Source organism: Tamandua tetradactyla, chromosome 15 (assembly GCF_023851605.1).
Source record: "Tamandua tetradactyla isolate mTamTet1 chromosome 15, mTamTet1.pri, whole genome shotgun sequence".
Taxonomy (NCBI): Eukaryota; Metazoa; Chordata; class Mammalia; order Pilosa; family Myrmecophagidae; genus Tamandua; species Tamandua tetradactyla.
In genome coordinates, this window is record NC_135341.1 from 50,533,541 (window position 1) to 50,556,698 (window position 23,158).

Genomic DNA, 23,158 nt, shown 5'->3' on the forward strand with positions numbered 1-23,158 from the left:
TGACCACAGTTGGTTACTAATACATTCATTTTGTTACAGGAGCCTTTAAAGCAAATAATGGCGATCACAGACCTTCCTATCCTGTCCCTCTTCTCCCTCCTTTTCCAGAAAAAATACTGTGGTATATAGAATATTTTCTTATAAGAACTTTAGTTTTACTTTTAAAGTTATGATAACAAGAGGTTTTATCATTGAGGGCAGCCAATTTGCAGGATTTCTGATTCTCTTTTGCACTCAAACTCAAGGTGGTTTTATGGAAATTACTGTCAAGTATTTACACAGAAAATGGGAAAATCTAATGAACCAAGACCACATAAGCTAATAAAACCAGACTTGAAATTAAAGATAATTCAAAAGTGAATAAAATAATAATTATTCCCTTATTTAGAAATATTTATTAGGCCCTTAGTTTTAAAATATGAGAACCAGTCTCCTGAATTGAGATGATTTCTGGTAATTTTTTTTTTCTAGGAACAACAACAGTTATATGTGTGTTTTTAGGAGGGTGGGTGGGAGATCTGAAATACAGATTATTCTAGAATTTCACAGTGGGAAACACACTCCTTTCTTCTCCACTCATGGTCAATTCAGCCTTTGCCCTCCTGGGATCATGGAATCTCACTTCTTCGATGTGCTTTCCTACTTTTTGGCAGTTCTGTTAGAATCTGGTATTGCATCCTTCTGTAGCACAACAAATATGTCTTCTACGGGGACACGTTGGTTGTCCCAGAAGATTTTCTATCCTTTTCCAATGAACTTTCTTCATGGAAGATTTTTTTTTTTAACATGAGCAGGCACCAGGAATCAAACCTGGGTCTCTGGCACAGCAGGAAGAACTCTGCCACTGTGCCACCATCACCCACCCTCTTCACTTGATCTTGTAATCTGGATTCGACCTTAAAACTACAGGCATTATTCCCCTCCTATGCTGAATGCTGCATTTCTATTGATGCAGACTAATATTAAGGTTTTTGTCAGTTTATGTTTGTATCTTTCTTTACCTCATCCTTCAAACAAGAATGCCTAGGAAATTTCTTTTCCTTAAAGTAGTAGTACTTAGTGCCATTAACAAAACGGGCAACTTAAAAAATTATAGCCAATTATACTCTGGATACAGATGGATTTGTTCCCTTAAGAAAAGAAATCCTATTTGTTTTCTCAATAAGAATAAATCAATTAGCTTCGGTTACTGAACATACTTCTAGATTATTAGTGCAAGATTTCTTCATAGTGTTATCAGAGCATTGTATATTCAGGACCTCTTTTAAAAGGTATCTGAACCAACACACTTAACTATATCTATTTATGGATAGAATTATTTTGTGTGTTTGCATGTGTTCTGGGGAGATACTTAAAAAAAAATTTGAGTGTGGTGGGGGGGTAGAATTCTTAATGGTGCTTGTGTAACACCTTTATCAGATGCCCAGGAGGCTCTCAAACTTCTTTGGGGATTCATCAACATAATCAGATATATACTAGGTAAAAATCTATCTAGAAAAACTTTCAAGTATAATGGAATTAAACATCTAAGAAATGATGTTGGGGCACATTTGACTTTATTTACAGTCAGTCCATCAGGCATGAAAGAGTAGTACTAGTGAAAAGGCAAAAATATGAGTCTTCATCCTTAAGTTCTGCCAATATCAGAAGAACAGCATACTCCTGCGTCCATAAATGACCTGCGTTAACACCTCTCAAAGACTTTATATAGATCAGGTAGGTTAGCAAGTTGCAGGATATTTCCATCTTCTGTGAAATGTTTAGGAGGCAGAAGGTGTGAGCGGAAGGCTTTGTAGACAACGTGTTCCACGGTCCACTTCCAGGGGTTTGGTGCAGAACCAGGCACATCACTCTGGAAAATATATTAGACGTCAGAAGCCTCAAGGTCTGATTTTTTTTTTTTTTTTTACTTTTTATTGTATAGTATAACATATATACAAAATAAAGAAATAAAAAAGCAATCGTTTTTCAAAGCACTCTTCAAAAAGTGGTTGTGGGATAGATCCCAGAGTTTTTCATGGGCTACCATACAATTCTCTCATATTTTTCCTTCTAGCTGCTCCAGAATATAGGAGGCTAGCAGGCTTAAATACTTTATCATTACAATCGACTTTTTTTGTGAACATATTAGCTATAAACAACAAAGCTATATTTCCAAGCACACCACCACAATTAGTTGTAGAACATATTTCAGACTTTGACATGGGCTACAATTTTACAATTTTAGGTTTTTACTTCTAGCTGCTCTGAAATACTGGAGACTAAAAGAGATATCAATTTAATGATTCAGCATTAATATTCATTTGTTAAGTCCTATCTTCCATGTATAATTCCACCAGAACCTTTGATCTTTCCATACCTCTCACTGGGATTGTTTGGGCTATGGCAATTTTAAATTTTTGATATTGGAAGGGTCTATCACTAATATGGGGTAGGGAGATGGAACTATCTGATGTTCTGGAGAGGCTGGGCTAGGTTTTAGACTGATCTGGACCAGGGACCCATCTGGAGGTTGTAGGTTTCTGGCAAGTTACTCTAGTGCCTGGAACCTCAAGGTCTGATTCTGAAGCCTCCCCACTGCATCCGCTGGGGCTTGGAATGTCTTGATGGCTTTTTTTTTTTTTTTTTTTGGCATGGGCAGGCACCCATGCCAAAAACATCGAATAGTCTTGGCTTTTAATGGGTCATATTATCTAGTGCTTGTGAAGTGGCCTCTCTAGGTCAGCTTCTTAGAAACTAAGAACAAGAGATGAGGTCTGTAACAGGAAGAATCAATGCTCTTAAAGGACTTTCTCCCATGGAACCTTTGTTCCTATTCAGACAGAATGTGTTTATTTCAGCAGGATCTAAAATAATGTCTGATCTTGACTATGATGTATGGATGGCAACAGTGGGAAGTACATTTGTACTACAATGCTAAAGTTGGGGTTTACTTTATTAACCCTGTTATCTAAAAAGCTCCACAGGTAAGAAATGAAAATAAAAATGAGGATTATTTTTCTCCATCCTTCCCTCTCCTATCTTTAAATTTTAACTGTCTCATATACAAGAAAAGAAATTTTCATCTATCCTTCCTTTCCATGAGGTAAACTTTCCCAATAAATGAAATTCTCTAAGCACAGTTTGGTAAGTATGTTGCTTTGCCTCCTCTTTTGGAGTGAGCAATTCCCTAGAGGATTTGGGCACCAGCACCTTGGACTGAATCTCTGGTCTGTAGGTTCAGAGTATGCTAACTGCTCTCTAGGGTTCCTCACCTGGGAAATGAGAATCCCTCTTACCCTCAAAGGGTGAATGGAAGCAGTCAATGAGATGGTTATATATATAAAGTGGCTACCCTTTGACACTTAAACTATTTTACCCCATGCCCCCTGATAGTTGTTCACTGAAAAAGGTACTGTCATCCAAGTGGAAAAAGTGACATTAAAACTTTTAGTTAAGCCCAGGCTTTTGCATCAAGTTGTCTTCCCCTAAGAGGAGCTGGGGGCCTGACCTCAGCACAGCCTTGTTTTCCTGGCGGGGGAGGGTCTAGTACAGAGTAAGGCAAAAGTTGAAAGAAATTGGAGAGACTGGCCCTGAATCGTAAGACTTCACACATTAAGGGCTAACAAAAAGAGACATGGACCTACCAGCCTTGGATGATCTAACAACCTCTAATTCCTCACTGTGACGGCTTATATTTTTACATCTGACAGTTTCTGAGATCACTCTGGAAGTATTTTTTAGATGAGCAGAGAGAAAAAAAAATGGATGAATAAAGGTTGACATTGTGTTTAAAATCTTATGTGAAATTAAATTCTAGGATTTTAGAGGTGGGAAAATTTCATCTCCTAAAGGTTGTGCAAGGGTCTGTCCTAGTCCTGGGGTGCCAGTGTGCATCACAGTACCTGCTGGCCTGAGAGGGTAGACTCCTCACATATATACTGCTTTCGGATGGAGTAGAACATCGCACATTCTTTACTGAGACTTTCAAAGCACTCTTTTTCTTCATCCCAGTTCACCTGACCCAAAGAGAAAATTCAATACTTCAACACAGGTATGTCTTTGAACACATTTTCATTTCTAAATGGAGGTCACTACTTAAAGCTAAGAAACTAAACACAGCTTTCTAGGCATTAAAGCTGAGGTTTGGAACTCCTGAATACTGTTAGGGAAGGGGAGGTGGGGATAAGAGATACCCTTGAGCTATTTTATCCCTTTTATCATTATCATTATAAATGAAAACTCAGTCATGTACCTTCTCTCTCCAGCACACATGCACAGACCCATATGAGTACTGGTCTGCCTCACTTACCTCAGTGGCTAGTCGAAGTATGAAGATAGGCAGTCCCTCCAAAGGTGGCACATAGTTGTCAATCAGAAGGGGTAATCCAATCAAATTTCCTCCCTACTTATGGGGGAAAAAGCCAGGACAACAAGGGCACAAGAAATGCTGTTTAGACTTAATTATATTTAATTTAAGCAAGTACATTTCTCCAGTGTTTCCTTCAGGCTTTGTTCTCTTAACTGCCATTTTGGGTGACTGGGTGCTTGACTATGTTGGGCACTGGGGACAGGAGAGCTAAGCTAAGCACTTAAAAAGAGCTTTTCATCCTGACATGCAGAACAACTTTATCTTTGGAAGCACTCACCATCAAAAGAAAACATCAAGGCCTCTCGCCTTCTGTTTTTCTTTACTTGTGAGAGTGCCCACGTCATCTTAAATGGGTATTAAATAATTTTTCTGCCTCCTTACTCAAAAAAAAAAAAAAAGGGAAAAAAGAAAGCATCAAGGTGGAAAGCCCCAAATCTGAAAAGGCTAAAAAGAAGAAACAGGAAAAGCAAGAGGCAGGGCGTAATCTCATTATCTATGGTCAGCAGAGAGGGACTATGGACTTCTGGGTCTTTCGCATTGGCAACAGGAATGGACATGAATGAATGACTAAATGGTTGTATAAACTAGAAATGTCACATATGTCTCAAGCTACTACTGAGGGGAGGCCCATCCTTCAAATCCTGATCTTGGACCAACTAGAAACACTGACTCCATCTGAAGAATGTTAGCACGGTGGTACAAGAATGGCTGTCACACCTCATCAATTTCCAAAGAGAAATAGTCAGCAAGCATCTCAGCCTTCTTCTTCAGAAACTCAACAATGTATTCAGCAAGACCCTCTTTGGGACCATCTTCCTCTGTCCAGCCACTCTCAGGACTTTCTAAGGCGAGCATTGCAAGGTCAAAGAGTGGTGCAGGCTCCTAGGAAGAATGATTAACATTAAGGAGCAAGTATTAATGAGTACCCAAATGAAACTAAGTTCCTTTGGCACAGGACCAACAGAATGGCAGCTGAGAAACCACAAATCTAACACATTGCCCATCTTGCCCAAAGAAAACCCACAAGAAAGCCTCTTCTTCACCAACAGACATTTCAAAAGACATGATAGACAACAAGCCAGCTGAACAGGTGGGAAGTAGGAGGCCACACAGAGGCACCTCTCCCCCTGTGAAATACTTCTGTGTTTCTAAAAAATCACCAGGCAGATAATTTCTTTCTACTGCCTCACCAATAACCAAAGCATAGGGGAAGGAGAATAAGTTAAATTTCAGATAAATCATCTGATGAGGAAGAAGGTTGAAGTCTTAGGTAAAAATAAGACACTTACCTTGCATTGCCCCCCTCCTAAAAGTGCTATTGATATACATTTTACTTTTACATGTTATAAACCCACAATACATTATTTTTTTATAATGACAGAAGAGTCTATAGACATTAAGCAGACAGTAAAAAATACTAGGCAATAACTGTAAATAAATATGAAAACTTAGATTACATTAACAAATTTCATGAAAGGTACACATTAACAAAGCTCACTCAAGAAATACACAAATGGTATGGATCCACTACAGATACTGACTTTTAAATTAAAACCCTTCTCAGACTTGGAGGGTGGGGCAAGATGGCTGATTAGGAAGAGGTTGGGCATACTTGTCTCCCAGAAAAACAGCTAGGAATCAGGCAGAAACTGTCCACAACAGTTTCTGGGCCCTGGGGATTTGGGGTTGGGGATGGGGGTTGCTCTGAAAACCCAGGAAAGTATGGGTGGAAAAGATGGAAAAGCTGTAGTGAGAGATCATGAGTAACCCCCCTCACTCCCAGCTCCTGGCACCTGACCCCCACTCTCGGGGAAGAAAGGAGCAGGTACTCTAGTCTCTATGCTGGGCAAGCAGCTACAGATTGAAAGGGAAGTGGACGTCCACTCTCCAAAGAACAGGGCAGGATATGATCTGGAATTGCACCAGCTTTTGAACAGCAAATTTGGACTGCTGGGACCAGTGGTTTCAACCCCATCAAGCCCAGCTATACCACTATTTGATGCCCACAGCTAGAAACATCCTGCATTCTGAAGGCTGAGGGAATAGGTTCCGAAGAGTACAATCTGCAGACAGGCCAGGAAAGCACTTTCAGGCATTTTTATTTGGCCTTCTCCCTGGGCCCTGGAGAACTGGTGTGCACTCCTTTCATAGTGACATACCAAGTGTCAAAGAAGAGCATTAGCACTCGGGTCAGAGAAGAAACTGCAAGAGAAATCAGTAATTGCCTCAAGATGAATGAAAAAAAGAAAACAACATTATCAAAACTTATGGGATGTAGCAAAAGCAGTGGTGAGAAGGAAATGTATAGCCCTAAATGTTTACATTAAAAAGGAAGAAAGAGCTAAAATCAATGACCTAACTACACACAGGAGAAAATAGAAAAAGAACAGCAAACTAATCCCAAAGTAAGCAGAAAGAAAGAAATAAAGATTAAAGAATAAATAAATGAAATTGAGAACAAAAAAACAATAGAATCAACAAAACCAAAAGTTGGTTCTTTGAGATCAACAAAATTGACAAGCCCTTAGCTAGACTGACAAAGAAAAAAACAGAACATGCAAATAAAATCAGAAATGAGAGGCAGAACAATACTACTGATCCTACATAAATAAGAAAGATCGAGAGGATATTATGAATAACCGTAAAACAACAAACTATGGTTTCACAGGGGAATCGTACCAAACATTCCAAGAAGACTTAACTCTAATTCTGCATAAACTCTTCTAAAAAAAAAACTGAAGAGAAGGGAACATCCCTAACTCATTCTATGAGGAAACGTTATCCGCATATCAAAGTTTGATAAAAATACCGTAAGAAAAGAAAACTACAGACCAGTATCTCTTATGAACGTAGATGAAAAATCTTCAACAAAAAACTAGCTAACTGAATCCAACAGCACATTAACAGAATTATATACCATGGTCAAGTGGGATTTATCCCTGGTATCCAAGTTTGGTTCAAAATAAGAAAATCAATTAATGTAATACACAGTAACAGAATGAAGAAAAAAACACACGATCATCTCAACACAGAAAAGGCATTTTAAAACAGTACATCACCCTTTTTGATGGAAACACAATTAAAACACTAGGAATAAAGGAAACTCATATTGAGGAAGTTTGAATATATGGCAACAGAATAAAAACTTTTAAAAAATCCATGGAATTACACTGCACAGTGCACCCTAATTTAAACCATGGGCTTTAATTATCAAAACGTGCTATCACGATGCAAAGTGTTGGTAGTGGATGGATGGTGTATGGAAATCCTGTATTTTATGTATTAATTGTTCTGTAAATCCACAACCTCTTTAATAAAGGGAAAAAAATGGTGTGTTGCTATGGAAAAGTTTAGCAGTTCCTCAAAAAATTAAACAGAATAATCATACAATGAAATATTAGAATTAAAAAGTGAAGAAGTTCTGATACATGTGGATGTGCTGGTTTGAAAGCATTTATGTCCTCTAGAAAAGCCATGTTTTAATCCTAATCAACCTTGCAGGAGCAATGGTTTTTTCTAATCCCTATTCAGCACTATACGCTGGAAACTTGATTAGGTTATTTCCACGGAGATTTGACCCAATCAATTATGGGTATTAAACTTGATTAGATGGAGACGTGTCTCCCACCCATTCTATGTGGATCTTGATTAGTTTACTTGGATCCTGTAAAAGTGGAGACATCTGGAGAAAGCTTCAGAATGACAGGACAACGAGAACGATGGGAGAGAACAGAGCAGAGTCATGAGAGTGATAAGAGAACCAGAGTCCACCAGCTCGTGACCTCTGGAGATGAAGAAGAATGCCCCCAGGAAGCTTCATGAAACAACAGGCCTGGAGAGGAAACTAGAAGATGTTGCCGTGTTTGCCATGTGCCCTTCCAGCTGAGAGAGAAACTCTGAACCTCACTGGCCTTAAGCCAAGGTATCTTTCCCTGGATGCCTTAGATTGGACATTTCTATAGACTTGCCTTAATTGGGACATTTCCATGGCCCAAATACAGTAAACTTGGGACTTATTAAATTTTCCTTTTTAAAAACCATTCTGTTTCTGGTATATTGCATTTCTGGCAGCTACCAAACTAAAACAATGGATGAATCTTGAAGACATCATATTGAGTGAAATTAAGTTAGACATAAAGGAACAGATAAACATAATTCCTCTTATATGAAATAACTAGGATATGCAAATTTGGTAGAAGCTATGTTGGAGGTTGCTAGATGAATCTGTATTATTTTTGCAACTATCTAGTACACTTGAAATTCGTTTAAAATAAAAAGCTAACAAAAATCCCAACATGAATATTTTGTAGAACATGTCAAATGAAAAAAAGACAACATAAATCTCTCAATAGATAGGTGCTACAATTTTAATTCTAAATTAAAATTAGAACTAGAGGAAATGAACTAAAACTGTTAGCAAGGGGTATGTTTTGGTCACAGGGCTTTAGAGAACGTTTATTTCTATTTTTATCTCTTTCCAAATTTTCTTAAATAATTATATTTAACTTGAATAATGATAAACATTTTTAAAGGTAGTCACTGAATATCATTTTGCTGTTACAATTAAAGCTATTTCCATTGGCAAAACATGTAAACACATGAAACTATCTTAAGCATATTTAGAAAAACGTAATAAATATACTACAAATAAAATATTAGGGGAGAGCTAGTTTTTAGAAATGAACAGTTGTTGAAGTTTCAGAAGTGAAAACCAGAAAATAAACTTACCGATAGCCTCAGAACCCCAAAATTGGCAAAATCGTAAATGAGTATCTGATAGAATAGTTCTTCACTGAAAATAAAAATGAAGTAACTTTAAGGAAAAGTTGAACCCATCCTTGAAAGCCAAGCAGTAGGGAAAAAAATAGGATTAACTCCCAAAACATGGATAGGACAAAGGTGGAAACGGTTCTGCCTTGCTGTGGAACATAGTTAACAGTCTAACAAGATCCTCTATTCCTCCAGAGTCAGGATTACCTTGTCTGCTGAAATCTAAGTTTGGCTGGCCTGCCTCCACACACACGTCTGGGGGCTGGGACTAAGTTTTGACCTCCTATTACCCATGCTTGGTCCCCATCTCTCTGGTGCTTAAACAGTTTTTGACATCCTGTAGTGAGACTTAAAAGAAAATTATTTATTTATTTATTTTTTGCTCAATTTTTCTCTACTTTTGATAATATATATATATATCACTTTTTTTTTTTTGCAACTCACCATTAAAAATTATGTGGAATATATAGGTAGGGCAGGAAGACTTCCTAATAGTTAAAAGTGTACCTAACCTTGACAAACTCTAGAATCTGTTCTGTACTACTTGTTGAAGAGTGCTTTGAAAACTATTGCTTTTTACTTTCTTTGCATATATATTATACAATAAAAACAAATCTTTTTAAGTGTAACTAAGGCAAAATTATACTTCACTGGTATATGGTTTAGGATGATGCACAGCAACATACCAAAAACAGTTGTGCTGTATACAGTATATTGCATTCCTTTAAAAAAAAAAAACCAGAAATGATATAAATGCCATATTTACATGACACTTTATAGGTCTTCAAGCAATCTGAACCACATAGGTCTCGCTTAAAGATTTCCTGTCATGGCAGACAAAGCATCTGCTATGTTACATTACAGATGGGGAAATTGAAGCACCCAGTGAGAAGAGCTTAAAAAGTGGCAAAAGAGGGAGTTGAATGTAGATCTCAGACTCTGGACCCAGTTCTCTCCCTATGGAATTTTACCTTCTCACTGGGAAGGTATTCATATTTATTAACAGCTGCAATTCTGTGACAGCCCTGTATTTGTATCTGTGAAGTGAAGGAACTTGAAAACAATTATGATCTGGAGTCTTAGAAGTCATGTACTTTGGGATGCTGGAAAACAAGAGCAAACTGACTGGAATTCCCTAACAAATTCATAAGTGGCAGCTCACCAACAATCCCAAGGATACTCAAAGTAAAGAAAACGCACTTTATACAGAGCTATACCAAAATGGTCTCCAAGACTAGGAGGAATACACTTTGAATATCCAGGAAACGTGCGCCCACGGCAAGCTTCTGGACAGAGGCAGTTTCTAGGTTAGGGACAGCAAATAGCTTCTTATCTCACGTGCCAACTCTAATGTTACTGATAGTTCCTGCTTCATTCAGAGGGTTGTGAAGCCACAGCAAGGCTTAGTGGGCAAGAATTCCACACCCAGTAAGTGACAGCTAGTAGATGCAAGGTTGTAGCTTCTTCCCAACTGTACTGCCTTTTCGAGAACATATTTGGTTCAGGTTCTAGACTCAACAGGAGCTCATCTGTCAAGGTCCCTGGAAACCGTCAAAAGAAACGTAGGCAGCTGTGCCCTGGATAAATGGCACTGCTAGTAATACCCTTCCTGTGCTGATCAACCCCACTCGCTTTGTCTGATGGCTAGAGTAATCCTTTGCTAAACCACCAAAACTGGAGGAAAGGAGGTATCTATCACACATAACAGATGCTTAAATTCTATAACAGCTCTGAACCCCCAACTCCTGGTTCACAGCAGCAGCATGGGCTAATTATAATAGCTAGCATTTATTGAGTACCTATCAAGGACTAGGTTTCTCATGCTGTTTCTTATCCTCACAAAAAACCTTCAAGTTATGTTTTGCAGGTAAGAAATCTGAAGTACAGTTTAGGAAAGTAACTTGTCCACAGTAACATAAATGGTAAATGGTAGAACCTGAATTTGAAGCCATATCTGTTTGACTCCAAACCCTGAACGCTTTCCAATTACTACATGTTGCTACGCTCTGGACCATTCTTTTAGTGACTCTGCTATTTTACTTACCCCCTGATTTACCTGAGTTTGGTGGTATTAAGAAGGTATAACTTGGTCTGATACTGTGCCAAAGCCCACTGAGGATTTACACAGCCCACAAAGGAGTGGTTATACAGCATCTCCCGGAGAGCTAGAAACAAAAAGTAACAGGTAAGTAATGGAATCTCATTGGTACACTCACAGAGTCCAGAGCACCAAGCACCAGAACTAGAGACAAGCAAGCAAAGATTTCTGGACTGTCCCCCCACTGAAAACAAACACAAATGAAGAAAGAAACATAATGTCATCTTTTAAAATGCAACAATGAATTGCCAAAAGATTAAAGAATACTCAAAGATCAAAATCTAAGACAAGCAGGAACCAGACAAGTAATGAGAGTGAGTACTTTTCGGATAAAAGTCAGCTTTTATCCAAAGATACTTGAGGAATCCCAGGTATCATGAACTTTACTTTTTATAGGCTCTGAAGGCATGAAGTACAGGAGAGAAAAGCCTAGGGTTATTTGAAATGGAGAACATAATAGGAGACTACCTCTCCAATATATGAAATTGAGGTGCCAAGGCTGCACCCTCAGTGTAAAGGGATAAAAATACTATTATCTCCCATACTAATTCCTCTCCTTTTCAAAGGGTAGTAAACAGAACTGGTGACTTGCCTCAAGCTTTGGTGTTGGAGAAAAGAAAAAATTATATACATGAGAATCTGTAACCATAAACTGCATCTGTAGCTAGAATTCATGCTAGGCAGGTCACCTCAAAAATTTCAAGTGATCTTCCAGAGACCTGGGAGAATCAAATGCAAATTCTCTCTGGAGATATTCATCTCCAACCTAAGTTTCCAATAATTTCCCACAGATAAAGTATCAAGAATTATCAGTCAAAAATTAGTAACCACACAAAGAAACAAGGCCCAATAATTAGGATCCATAACCATAGGATCAGACCTGCAAAGCTTTCAGAGACTGGAAAAATCAGCAAAGAATACAAAATAAGTATGTTCAGTATGCTTAAGAAGCATTAAAACTATCAGTAAGCAGTAAGAGACCATTGAAAATTATCAAGACGATTGGCAAAGGAATCAAATTAAATTTCTAAAATTAAAAAATATAATAAATGCAATTAAAAATCAAGATAGATTTAAAAACAGATTAAAGTTGGAGAGTAATTAACTACAAGACAGATCTAAAGAAGTTATCCAGAATGCAGACAGAGAGACAAAGAGATGGAAAATATGAAACAGAACTTACACAATATGGAGGATATATATGTAACTCAAATGCCATAAGGTGAGCAGGGAGAGAAACATTACCTGACTATTCTGAAGACAAAATATCTGTGAATACCTCAAAAGTGATTAAAGACACCAAGCCTCAGCTCTAAGAAGCCAAACAAAACCTGATACACAGAGATATCACAGAACACCAAAGAAAAGAGATCTTAAAACCAGTCAGAGAGAAAAGAGAGATTTACCCACAAGGTAATAAAACACAAGACTGATAGCTGAATTTTCAACAGCATAGAAGAAGCCAGAGAATGACAGAATAATGGCCTCAATGCATAAGGAGAAAATAGTTGTCAACCTAGGATTTTATACCCAGCAAATATACTTTTCAAAATAAGGGTGAATTAGACAAAGCAAGATTCAGCTGCCACCAAAGGCCCCACTAAAGGATGTACTTCAGGAAGATTACAAAAGGTCTAAAAGAAAGAATTATGAGCAAATAATAGGTGGATAAATGAAAACAAAATGATAATGCCATATAGTGGAACAAGTACATATTCACATGGAAAATGTGAATCTCATCACACTCAAAAAAAATCATGTAGACTTTAGACTTAAGTTTAATACTTTGAGAAGCCAATATAAGAGCATATCTTTAATTATCCCTGAGAAGGGAAGGATTTCTTAAATAGGAGGGAAAAAGCCTGGGATGGTTAGGTTCTGGTGTCAATTTGGCCAAATGATTATGCCCAGCTGTGTGGCAGATACCCATCTACTCATGGTGGGAGTAATGGGTGGAAATTCCCTTCAACACTAGAATGAATGACTAGACCTGCTGTATATTCATGAAGTGGTTTCTGTTATGCAGATAAAGGAAACCAAAGCTATATACAAGATGGATGAATCTGAGGAAAATAATATATATGAATATATGAAAGCAAATTACAGAAAAATACATATAGTATAATTCCACTTATATAAAATCTAAAACTTGCTAAACTTAATTTTTTTAGGTATACACATATAGGTGGTAAAGTTACAATAGAAAGGAAGTAATAACCACAAAATTTGGGGTAGCAATTTCTTCCAAGGGAGGAGGAAAGGGGATGGCATTGAAAAAAAGCACATAAAGGTGATAGAATGTTCTGTTTCTTAAATAGGCAGTATTCCCACAAGCGTTCCCTTGTCTTTTCTTTAGATTTTATACAAATTTTTTAAAATATGCATTTGTATTTACGTATATATCTGCATGTGATATTTTTTAGTGAAAGAAGTAAAAATACCACCACCAAAAATGGAGGGGGAGCGTACTGGAGGCTATAGGACATGGGTCTAGGGACTACAATAGGCTGGTACATCATATTTTTGTTATACTTTGTTTTTATAGTTTGGGTACCAAAAGTGAATTCTCAAATTGTTACATAAGTTCTGCAACAATGCCCCCCAACCCCCCTCCCCGAAGAAAAAGAGGCTTATTTTCTTAATTTTAAAGAGAATTTTCTTCATTTTCAAGTTTCCCACTGGAAACTCAATGTGTCTACAGGATGTTCTGTGTAGGCGGAAAATGATTACTTTAAAAGCTGGACATCAAATAATCTTGAATAATGAGACTCTGGAGGAAACAGAAAGCAGTTTAATCAACTAAAAAGGGTCAGAGATTTTTCCGTACAGATTTTTCATGGAGCACTCTGATGCATCCATAGCTACTGAAATGCAGCGTTGCCGGAAAGCGGAGGGAAGGGAGGATGAATTTGCTCACCGAACACAGGGCTTTCCGAGTTACTGTTTCATCCAGGTAGTCAATGAACAAAGAAGTCAGGCAGGGCTTCTCTTTACTGGGTTTCAGGAGGCTTCACAGATCTCTTCACAGCCTCTTAAAAGGACTTAAAGAGCCTGCATTTCATTCCTACTTTAAATGTCCCCATAGCACGAGAAGTTTGTAGGTGTTTTCCTTTCACTGTGCCAGCAGCAAAATGGGACAAAATCCTTCTTGCTTCAAAGCCAAACCACACATCTGAATTCACAACCCATGCCTTGGGTCTCAGTGTGTTTTTCCAAGAAGGAGCAAGTAAAGACAAGCCTGAAGGAAGGGCAACCAGTTCTCTAGTTCCTATTGACCATTTACAGAGGGAGCAGCTTCTGTCCCCTCCTGGACTGCCTTACAGCCTCTCCTGTACAACAGCCTGTGATAATCAAGAAGACCTTTCAGCTCTCTCAGGCAGATCTCACCAGCTTTCCCTGGGTTCCTGCTGAACTGAGCTTCTAAATTTGTTATAGTATTTCTTTGATTACACCTTATGTTGTAGCCACTTATTTACTAACCAATCCTCCTTCAACACTATGGTATCCTTCAAGGCAGAGATCACGGCTCATTCATTTCACTTTCTACCTCAGAGTCTACCAAAGTACATTTTGTACAGAGACGATACTTGTTAAATGTTTGCTGACTGATTTCAGGTACCAAAAGATACTGACATCTCATGATAAACCATATAAGATAGAGTATGTACATTTAGACTCAGGATTGTTTACCAAAGACCAAGAAAATGAAATTAAGTGTGGCTATTTGGAGGCAAATTTTTCTTATTCAAATGAAGACAGCAAATAATACAAGGAATAACAATATTCCTTGACCTCCTTAATTAATAGATTAAAATTATGCAACCAGTAGTGAGAAAATTCAGCCAGTTATCATTAATTCCTGAAATGAGCCTATCATGGAATGCTTGACTAGATACTGGGTCTTCCAAAATTAACCTAATTTGTTAACTGAAAGTGTGTCTACCAGGAATGGGTATATTCACCAGACTCATAAAAGTTGTCGAACTGAGTGTTCACCTTTAACATCCATTCAGAGTAAAGATTCCAGGACTTCAACCCCAGGCTGCTCCTCTCCATCATTCACTTGTTCTCACAGCAAATACTCACTAAGCATACTGCAAGCAAGGCACTCTGCCGGGCACCAAGGATGAGGCAGTGAGCCAAAGAGATACCGTGCACAAACAGCACGCTGATCAATAATCACACACAGGAGTACAACTAAGAAAAAAGTATTACTTGGTTCTTTCCTGGGCCAAGGGTAAAAACCCACCAGAAAGCAGAGTATTGGTCTATTAAGGTGAACAGACTACTCTAGGAAATCTTAGTCTTCAGAGAAAACCTTGTAAGGAATTCAACTCAAAGACAACCAGTTTCCCCCATCTTGGGGCTGTGTATAAACCAGATTCTCTCAGGCAGGGACCATGGCAAAGACCCCTCCCCTTGAACAGTGCCTTGGAGCTGACAAAGCATACACACAGTATCTTAGGTGTTTATCACAACAGCCCTCAAAATGGCTATATCAGGAGCATCATTTTACAGATCAGGAAAATGAGATAAAAAAGTTGAACAAATTTCCCATTTGGCTACTGAATGGATGCAGCTGGCAGGACCTTCAGACAAGTTCTTCTGGCTCCAGAGCAAGTGCTCCTTTCACTCCCCACATCACAGACCCTACATCAGGTGCCTGAAAACACTGGCCTCAGTTTCAGGGATCAGAATCTCATGATGTGCCTGACCCACATATAAATACCAGGCTGAGCTTTACTGTGTGAAGGCCACGGTGCATACAACTCAGCATCAAACAAATCATACACCGGGTCTGTCTCTGATTGTTGGGGTGTTCCAATGAATCTGTCTTTTCCACCCTCCATTCCATTTTCCTCATCTTTAAACTAGGAATAGCATCTGCTCTTTCTCCCTCACAAGACTACTGTAGAATTAAATGAGAGAACGCATATGAGTATACAATTTTAGACCATTTCATTTCATTAGCTTAGCCTCAACAACGGACTTCAAACCTGACCAAACTTGCGCAAGCTAGAATTATATTATACTGAAAACAGTTTGAAACTACTCAGAAATTTACTGAAATTCTAACTAAATATCATGCTTTCTGTGAGATACAAATACTTAAAAAAAAATCCATTAAGTTCCAAATCTGAAGGAGTTTGCCAATTAAAACTACTATGTGGATGACTTTTAAACAAATCAATTAACAGCCCAATAGCCCATCCTTCCTATATTATTTAAAATTATTTCAAAAGCTTCTTGTTTGAAAGAAAATAAATAAGGAAAAAAAGCAACTGGAACAAATCTTCATGGAAAGGAAAATCAGAAGTCAATTGGCAGTCATTTTTACAACTGGCAAAATCTTAGTAATAAGAAGTTTTACTCTTCCCTATAATAGCTTTCCCATAAGACAAAGGTCCAGAATGTTTAAAAAAAAAAAACTCAAAAAAGAGAATGAACAAGGACAGGAAAACTGAAGCCCTTCGTGAATTTACTCACACAAATAGTGAGAGAGACAGAGAGATATTTCAAAAGGCCATTGTGGCCAAAGCAGTTATTTTATGAGGTTAAGGATTAGTACAAAAGGTTCTCTGAGGGTTTAAATGAACGTTAGAACCAGTCAGCCATTTCAGTGGAAGTCAGGACTGGAAATGCAGTTTATACAGTAAGGATTTGTGGAAGGTTCTAGTGTTAGATTAGAACTAGAAGGTTCATCTCACGAAATGCATGCAAGGCTGACAATGTTTTGTGAAATTTGTATGAGTGGAACCACTGCCAGCCTGATAAAAGGGACAGAGAAGGGACAAACTTAAGGAAGAATGACTTCAAGGGCAGAACCATGGAAGTCAAGATCTGGATCAAAGAGATCTGCTTGGGCCAAGACAGCAGGACCACCCATTTATGTGGAAAGGGCAGGTTCACCCCTACATTTGGAGGGGTCAGGCTTTGTACCCTATTGTTCAGAGAGCGACCACAAGCTGGAGAAGCCAAGAGATGCCACCAGGTGCACTGCCAGGTGACAAGAAAGCCAAGGACAAAGGATCGCCAGCAGCCAGCCCTAGGATGCCACAATCATCTGGGAGAAAGTATTACCTTGCTGAAGCCTTGATTTTGGACTTAGGATCAAAACCATGAGCGAATAAATTCCTGTTGCTTAAGCCAACCCATTGCATGCTATTTGCTTTAGCATCCAGGAACTAAAACAGGTACTAAATTGTTCCTTAGGTACTTTATTTCTTTAAAAAGTTAGTCCTAATTGTCATATTTTAAAATACATTTTGTAACACTGAATTTTTTTTTAAATCAAAAAATATATAAGATGAAAACGGAAAAGGTCATGGCTCAATCATGTAGACTCAAGTGCAGAGCTGCCATCTGGAATCCCACACAAGTAACACTTGAAGTGTTACTGTCTGGCTCATACAAAAGGATCACGACAGTCATTAGAGTCAAGCTGCTGTTACACACCTCCATCACAGGGGCAGATCATCCCTAGGAGGCGACTAGCCCCTTTTCATTCCTAAAATCATAAAGTAGTAACAGGGACCAAAATGAAATTCTATAGTCAGGTATCCACAAAAACTACTTCTGAGGAAAATAATAACTTATTACTAAGCTTTATGTTCAGGATATCTATTGACTCCTTACTCTCTCAGAGGCTGGTTTATTTTTTTTTATCTCTAGTGAGCACAATAAGATTTCAGATGGGTAAAATTAATCTCATTTTACAGATGAAGAAAAAATGGAGGCACAGAAAGGTTAGTCATGAGTTGCACAGTTGGAAGGGTAGAGTCAAGATCTAAACCTATGGCTACCTCAAAAACCTGTGCATGTTCAGCAACACCACACCCCATTTGGGCCACAGGATAAGATTTTTGCTAATTATTACACTGCCTTTAGCTAAGACTGGAACAGAATGAAGATTATTTAAATGACTGCTTTATTCTGGATCCTATGGTATAATATGGATAACAATTCTAACTGAAATGAATAGAAACTATTTTTCCCCCTTTTCCCCTAGCTGAACACTGTCTTTAAGCTCTTTCTGCTGAGTTAGTAAAGGAAGGGAGTTTTCCCAGGACACTGTTGTGGCCATTCTGACAACATACACACTTTCTGCATTTCTAAACACTTAATGTCAGCTATTCAGGCACTTGGAGTAGCCCAAGCAGACCTCTGAACTTACGTACTCTCATATCCCCGCTCATTAATTTCTTCCTGGAGATTCAAAACACTGGTGAGGTTAATAATCCTTCTCCGGGGAGTACAAGCTGCTGTCATTTCCTTTCGGGAGTCATCTTCCACCATTTCTACATCAGAATCTTCCCGATGTCTCTTTCTAAAATGAAGAAAAGGAACTGGCAGATCATCACCTTTCTTTTATGTGCTGCATTATGGAGAAAGGAGCAGCCTCTCCCTGATGGCAATGCACATCTGCAGAGGGATCCATGTGCTACTGGCAAGCCAGTAAGATCAGTCTTTTCTCCTGAACACTGATTATTTAATAATCTTCAGGATTTCCCATGCCTCACTTATTCATTCTTCCACATGTCCACCCACTGGATTATTTTTATATGTCAACTATGCCAGGCACTAGGCATACAGCAATGAACAAGATAGACAAGGCGCTTACCTTCATGACACTTAGTTTCTAATAGGGGAGTAAAACAGCAAACTGAAGAAAAATAATTTCGGGTAGTGATAGATGTTATGAGAAATAAAAAACAAGGTAATGCAATAGAATAATGGGGAGGTAAGAGGAGAGGGAACTTTAGAGACAGTGGATGAGTAAGGCCTCTGGTAAGATGCGACATTAGAGCTGAGACCCGACTGACAACAAAACTGAACACTCGTAGGTCGAGGGAACACAAAAGGGTGAGGAAGACACAGAAACTCAGTTGTTCCAGGGACAGCCATAAGACCAGTGTGGCCAAAGTACCGTGGCAGGGAAGGAAAGTGGTGAGCTAGAGGAAGGGCAGGGGAGGGATTTAGTTTTATCCCAAGCAGAACAGGAAGCCACCGAAATGTTTTTGGCAGTGGAGCATTATAATCCAATTTCTAGTTTTAAGATTCCTTCGACTGCTGAGCAGTAAAAGAGCTTGTGCAGTTAGTTTCTCAAGTGATAAAGAGAAACATACTACTTCTGGTGCAGGGTTGTTAAGAACATTATATGAGATGCTCATATAAAGTATCTGGCAGATAGTAGGTATTCAATAAACATTAGCTTCCTTTATTTCTCTCTGGAAAATTCCTCACAGGTCATCTAGCTAGGTTGACTCACTTCAGAACTGAGTAATTTTGGTACTCAGGTTAAGTAACTTGTCCAAATTCAAATGGACAATTAGTGCCAGGGCTTTGGTGGTGAGCTACCAAGTAAATGTGCAATCTTGGGCAAATGACTTAATCCTGAGCTCCAAGGTACATATTAAGAAAAGAATATGTACATTACAGAGTTTAGTGTGATTTTATCTTAAAGTACCCGTAAAGTGCAAACTGGAAATGCTTGAAGTTAAACGACTGTCTTCCCTATTACTCAACTGAATACTATTTTATTATTATTCTCCAGCTGTCTTTTGTCCCTAGCTCATGTGCTTCAAGGAGTTTTATAAGTTGGATTGAGAAAGAGTGTTTTTTCTGAAAGGAGTCAAAGCAGCTGTGGGAAGATGAAAGAGAAGCCTCTGGATATTTTAGGCTTCTCCCTCTAGCTATCTCTAATGTTGGAAGTGTTATCAAAATGCTTTACTAAAAGTAAAGATTAAACTTTAATTTTTTTTCTGATGTATTTTTAACTACTGCTTAGAATCATGGATATTTATGATTTTAAAGGACACTGGGTAGACAGTTCAAAGGCAGATAGTAGACAAGGCCACAGCAATGTCCCAGTGGAAGCAGAGGGCAAGTCAGGTAGAGAAAAGGTACAAGTGGTTCATGAAGAGCAAGGCAGTTTTATTAAAGAACAAAGGAGGCAACCTGCACTTTTCCCAAAGGGCCATACCTGGGGTTGCCTGGACTGGAACTGAGCCCTCTATCTTCTGACATTTCTGAAGTCCTCTTTATTACATCTCCTTCTAAGTCCTGATTCTTTGCAGACACTTCAACAGGAGCTGGGAGTTCGGGCATCTCCTCATCTTGCTGTCTGGCCTTGTCACTAGAATCATCTATCCTATCTTCCAGGACCACAGCTTTGGGCCCACTGGACAGGTGCTTGCTCACAGGCTGCAAAAAGGCATCAAGTTTCTGTTCCCGGGAATCTGTACGGACCATCTGGTGGGCATAAACCTTGTTGCTACCTCCAGAAGTGGATGAAGTTGTAACACCTGTTGTGTTAACCACTTCCCCAGAGGGACCAGCAAGTCCTGGTAGCAAAGTCTGTATCAAAAAAGAAGATAGTGGTTTCAGTGGCTAAGAGATTTCAAACAGTCAAGAGGTTATCCTAGAGGTTATTCTTATGCATTATATAGATATCCCTTTTTAGTTTATGGTGTATTGGAGTAGCTAGGGGGAAGTACCTGAAACTGTTGAGGTGTGTTCCAGTAGCCTTGATTCTTGAAGATGATTGTATAATGATACAGCTTATACAACGTGATTGTGACATTGTGAAAACCTTGTGTCTGATGCTCTTTTTATTTAGGGTATGGACAGATAAGTAAAAAATATGGATTAAAAAATAAACAAATAATAAGGGGGACAACAGCTAAAATAAATTGGGTAGATGGAAATACTAGTGGTCAATGAGAGGGAGGGGTAAGGAATATGGTATGTTTGATTTTTTTCTTTTTATTTCTTTTTCTGGAGTGGTGCAAATGTTCTAAAAAATTTTCATGGTGATAAATACACAACTATGCTATGATACTGTGAGCCACTGATTGTGCACCATTTATGGAATGTTTGTACATTAAGATTTATCAATAAAAATATTTTTAAAAAAAGACAGTGGGAAGATTCAGGATGCAAAGTTAGAAATCTATGTCCTAAAATGGAGCAATACTTCAGAAAGAAGCTAGAGGCAGGCATAATTATCGTTACAGCACTACTATCACAGGCGTAATTCTGAGATAACTGTTAATTTGTTAATTTAAGAATTAAGCAAAACACATCTTAAATTTAGTTTCAACTAGCAATACCAAGTCCTCATAATTTTGTCCATTTTAAAATATACTTATTTCCTAGCTCTGTTTACTAAAAAGGCATAAAAGGAATGGCCAGCAGTTATAAGAAACCCTAGAGACCAGATTATAGAGCCCACTAAAATGAAAAGCTCCTCAGAGAAATGGCTGATCCAGGGCGGGTCCGGGAAAGTACAAGGTGAGCCTGTAACACCTTATCTTACCACAAACAAACTAACAAGGACTAATGGGCTTGGGTCAGAAGGACAAAGGAACCAGATTGAAGGAACTAACATCGGCCTAAATAGGATAGTTTGAGCATTAAAAAGAAAACTGACTACAACTGACTAAAATATATTATGTTAACAGCTCTGAAATGATGATATGGGAAGGGGAGGAAATGAGGGAGGAAGAGAAGGAAAGAGAAATTAAATGAGTTTTCAATACCACTAGAGATTGCTTATAGGGCACCAATTCATTCTTCTGAAAACTGACAACGGAATAGAATTCATCATTTATCCTTACTTTCCAGAATGATCTGTATTTCAGGATAACCAAATGACTCTAATGAATGACGGAAAATTATTCTGTATAGAAGAATTAGTTAATTAGTACAGAAGAAATGATAAAATCAGAAAATTATAATCTTGCAATCACAATGAAATCATCAGTGAATGATAAAATCATTAAGCTAAATACCCATGGGGAACTTTACAATGAAGGAATCAGGCTGTTACCACCTGAACCCACTGATAATCTTAACATCACTAAATTGCTGTATTAAGTCATTATGCGCCTCCTGCTGGAATGTAATAGAAGGAATGTAATACAGGACACCATCTATCAAAAATTTTTGCAAAAAAAAAAGATTTTTTTGATCCTGAATTTAATCATACTTCTACAACAAATTTCCAGTTTATAGGAAATTAGAAGGGTTAGGAACAAGTTAAATTACTGTAAGGAGCAATATTATTCTACAGGACACTTGTACCTTGTTTTCAATAAGCAAATGGGAACAACAACAAAAAGGGGTCATTTCAAACCTCTTCAACAGTTTAAAAGATAAAACAACCAAATATAGGTGGAATTTTCTTGGATACATATTTGAACAAAATTACCATAAAGAGATCTCTTCTGGACAAGTAGAACATGAATATGGATTGGATATTAAATAATAGTAAGGAATTACTATTAGTTTTATTAGGAATTAAATGGAAATGTGGTTACATAAGGAAAAGTAAACTCTCTAGGAGTCAATGAGCACCTCTATGAAGGTTGGATCCCTTCTGTGCTGCACCCTCAGCACACAACAGAGTACGACCCACGGAGGAGCCTCAGTGCATACTGGGAGAGAGACGCAGAGTGACAGAGTAAGAGGAGCAATAAAGGGGCACTAAGACTAAGTCAGCAACAACAGTGTATATAAAACCAACTAAGAATTAGTGAGCACTTCCTATGTATCAGGTAATGCTCCAAGAGCTTTACACACTAGACACATTAACACTTATAGCGGTCTGTGTCCTCTCATTGCATCCTCTCATATACCCTGCAAGGATGTCTACCTTATTACTTCTACCACACCTTGCGCTCATGTTGGTACCAGGATCCAGAGGAATGAGGTTTGGCTTCCAGGAAGAAACTTCTTTCTGTTTTATGTGCCAACACCCCTCTTTTAAGTGTCACCAGCACAGGCCTCTGAGCTCTCAATACCTCTCTGCCTCCAAAATCTCCAAGTGAGTGCATTCTAGGGGAAGCAGTGATGCCCCAACAGGGTTTGGTCACACTATTTGGTGCCCATTCTACCTCCCTCCTGGCTTCTTTCCAGGTAGGTAACTGTGGATGTTC

General features: G+C 38.4%; 1 protein-coding gene across 2 annotated transcripts in view; it reads right to left on the reverse strand.

The window, feature by feature from the left end:
* Positions 1–1,534: 1,534 nt before the first annotated feature.
* Positions 1,535–23,158, reverse strand: part of MLH1 (mutL homolog 1) — a 42,711-nt gene continuing 21,087 nt past the window's right edge. The window contains exons 12-20 of one of the 2 annotated variants that reach the window (XR_013162854.1): positions 20,203–20,576; positions 18,398–18,546; positions 11,178–11,286; positions 9,080–9,143; positions 5,069–5,233; positions 4,292–4,384; positions 3,885–3,998; positions 3,627–3,706; positions 1,739–1,852 (exon numbers count right to left, since the gene is read on the reverse strand). Coding sequence is in view for 1 of the 2 variants with exons in the window: in XM_077129827.1 (XP_076985942.1) it covers positions 1,685–1,852; positions 3,885–3,998; positions 4,292–4,384; positions 5,069–5,233; positions 9,080–9,143; positions 11,178–11,286; positions 18,398–18,546; positions 20,203–20,576 (1,236 nt within the window). In the remaining variant the exon portion in view is untranslated. Of the gene's footprint in view, positions 1,853–3,626; positions 3,707–3,884; positions 3,999–4,291; positions 4,385–5,068; positions 5,234–9,079; positions 9,144–11,177; positions 11,287–18,397; positions 18,547–20,202; positions 20,577–23,158 lie in introns of both variants that reach the window. The other variant, XM_077129827.1, reaches the window with a different exon arrangement.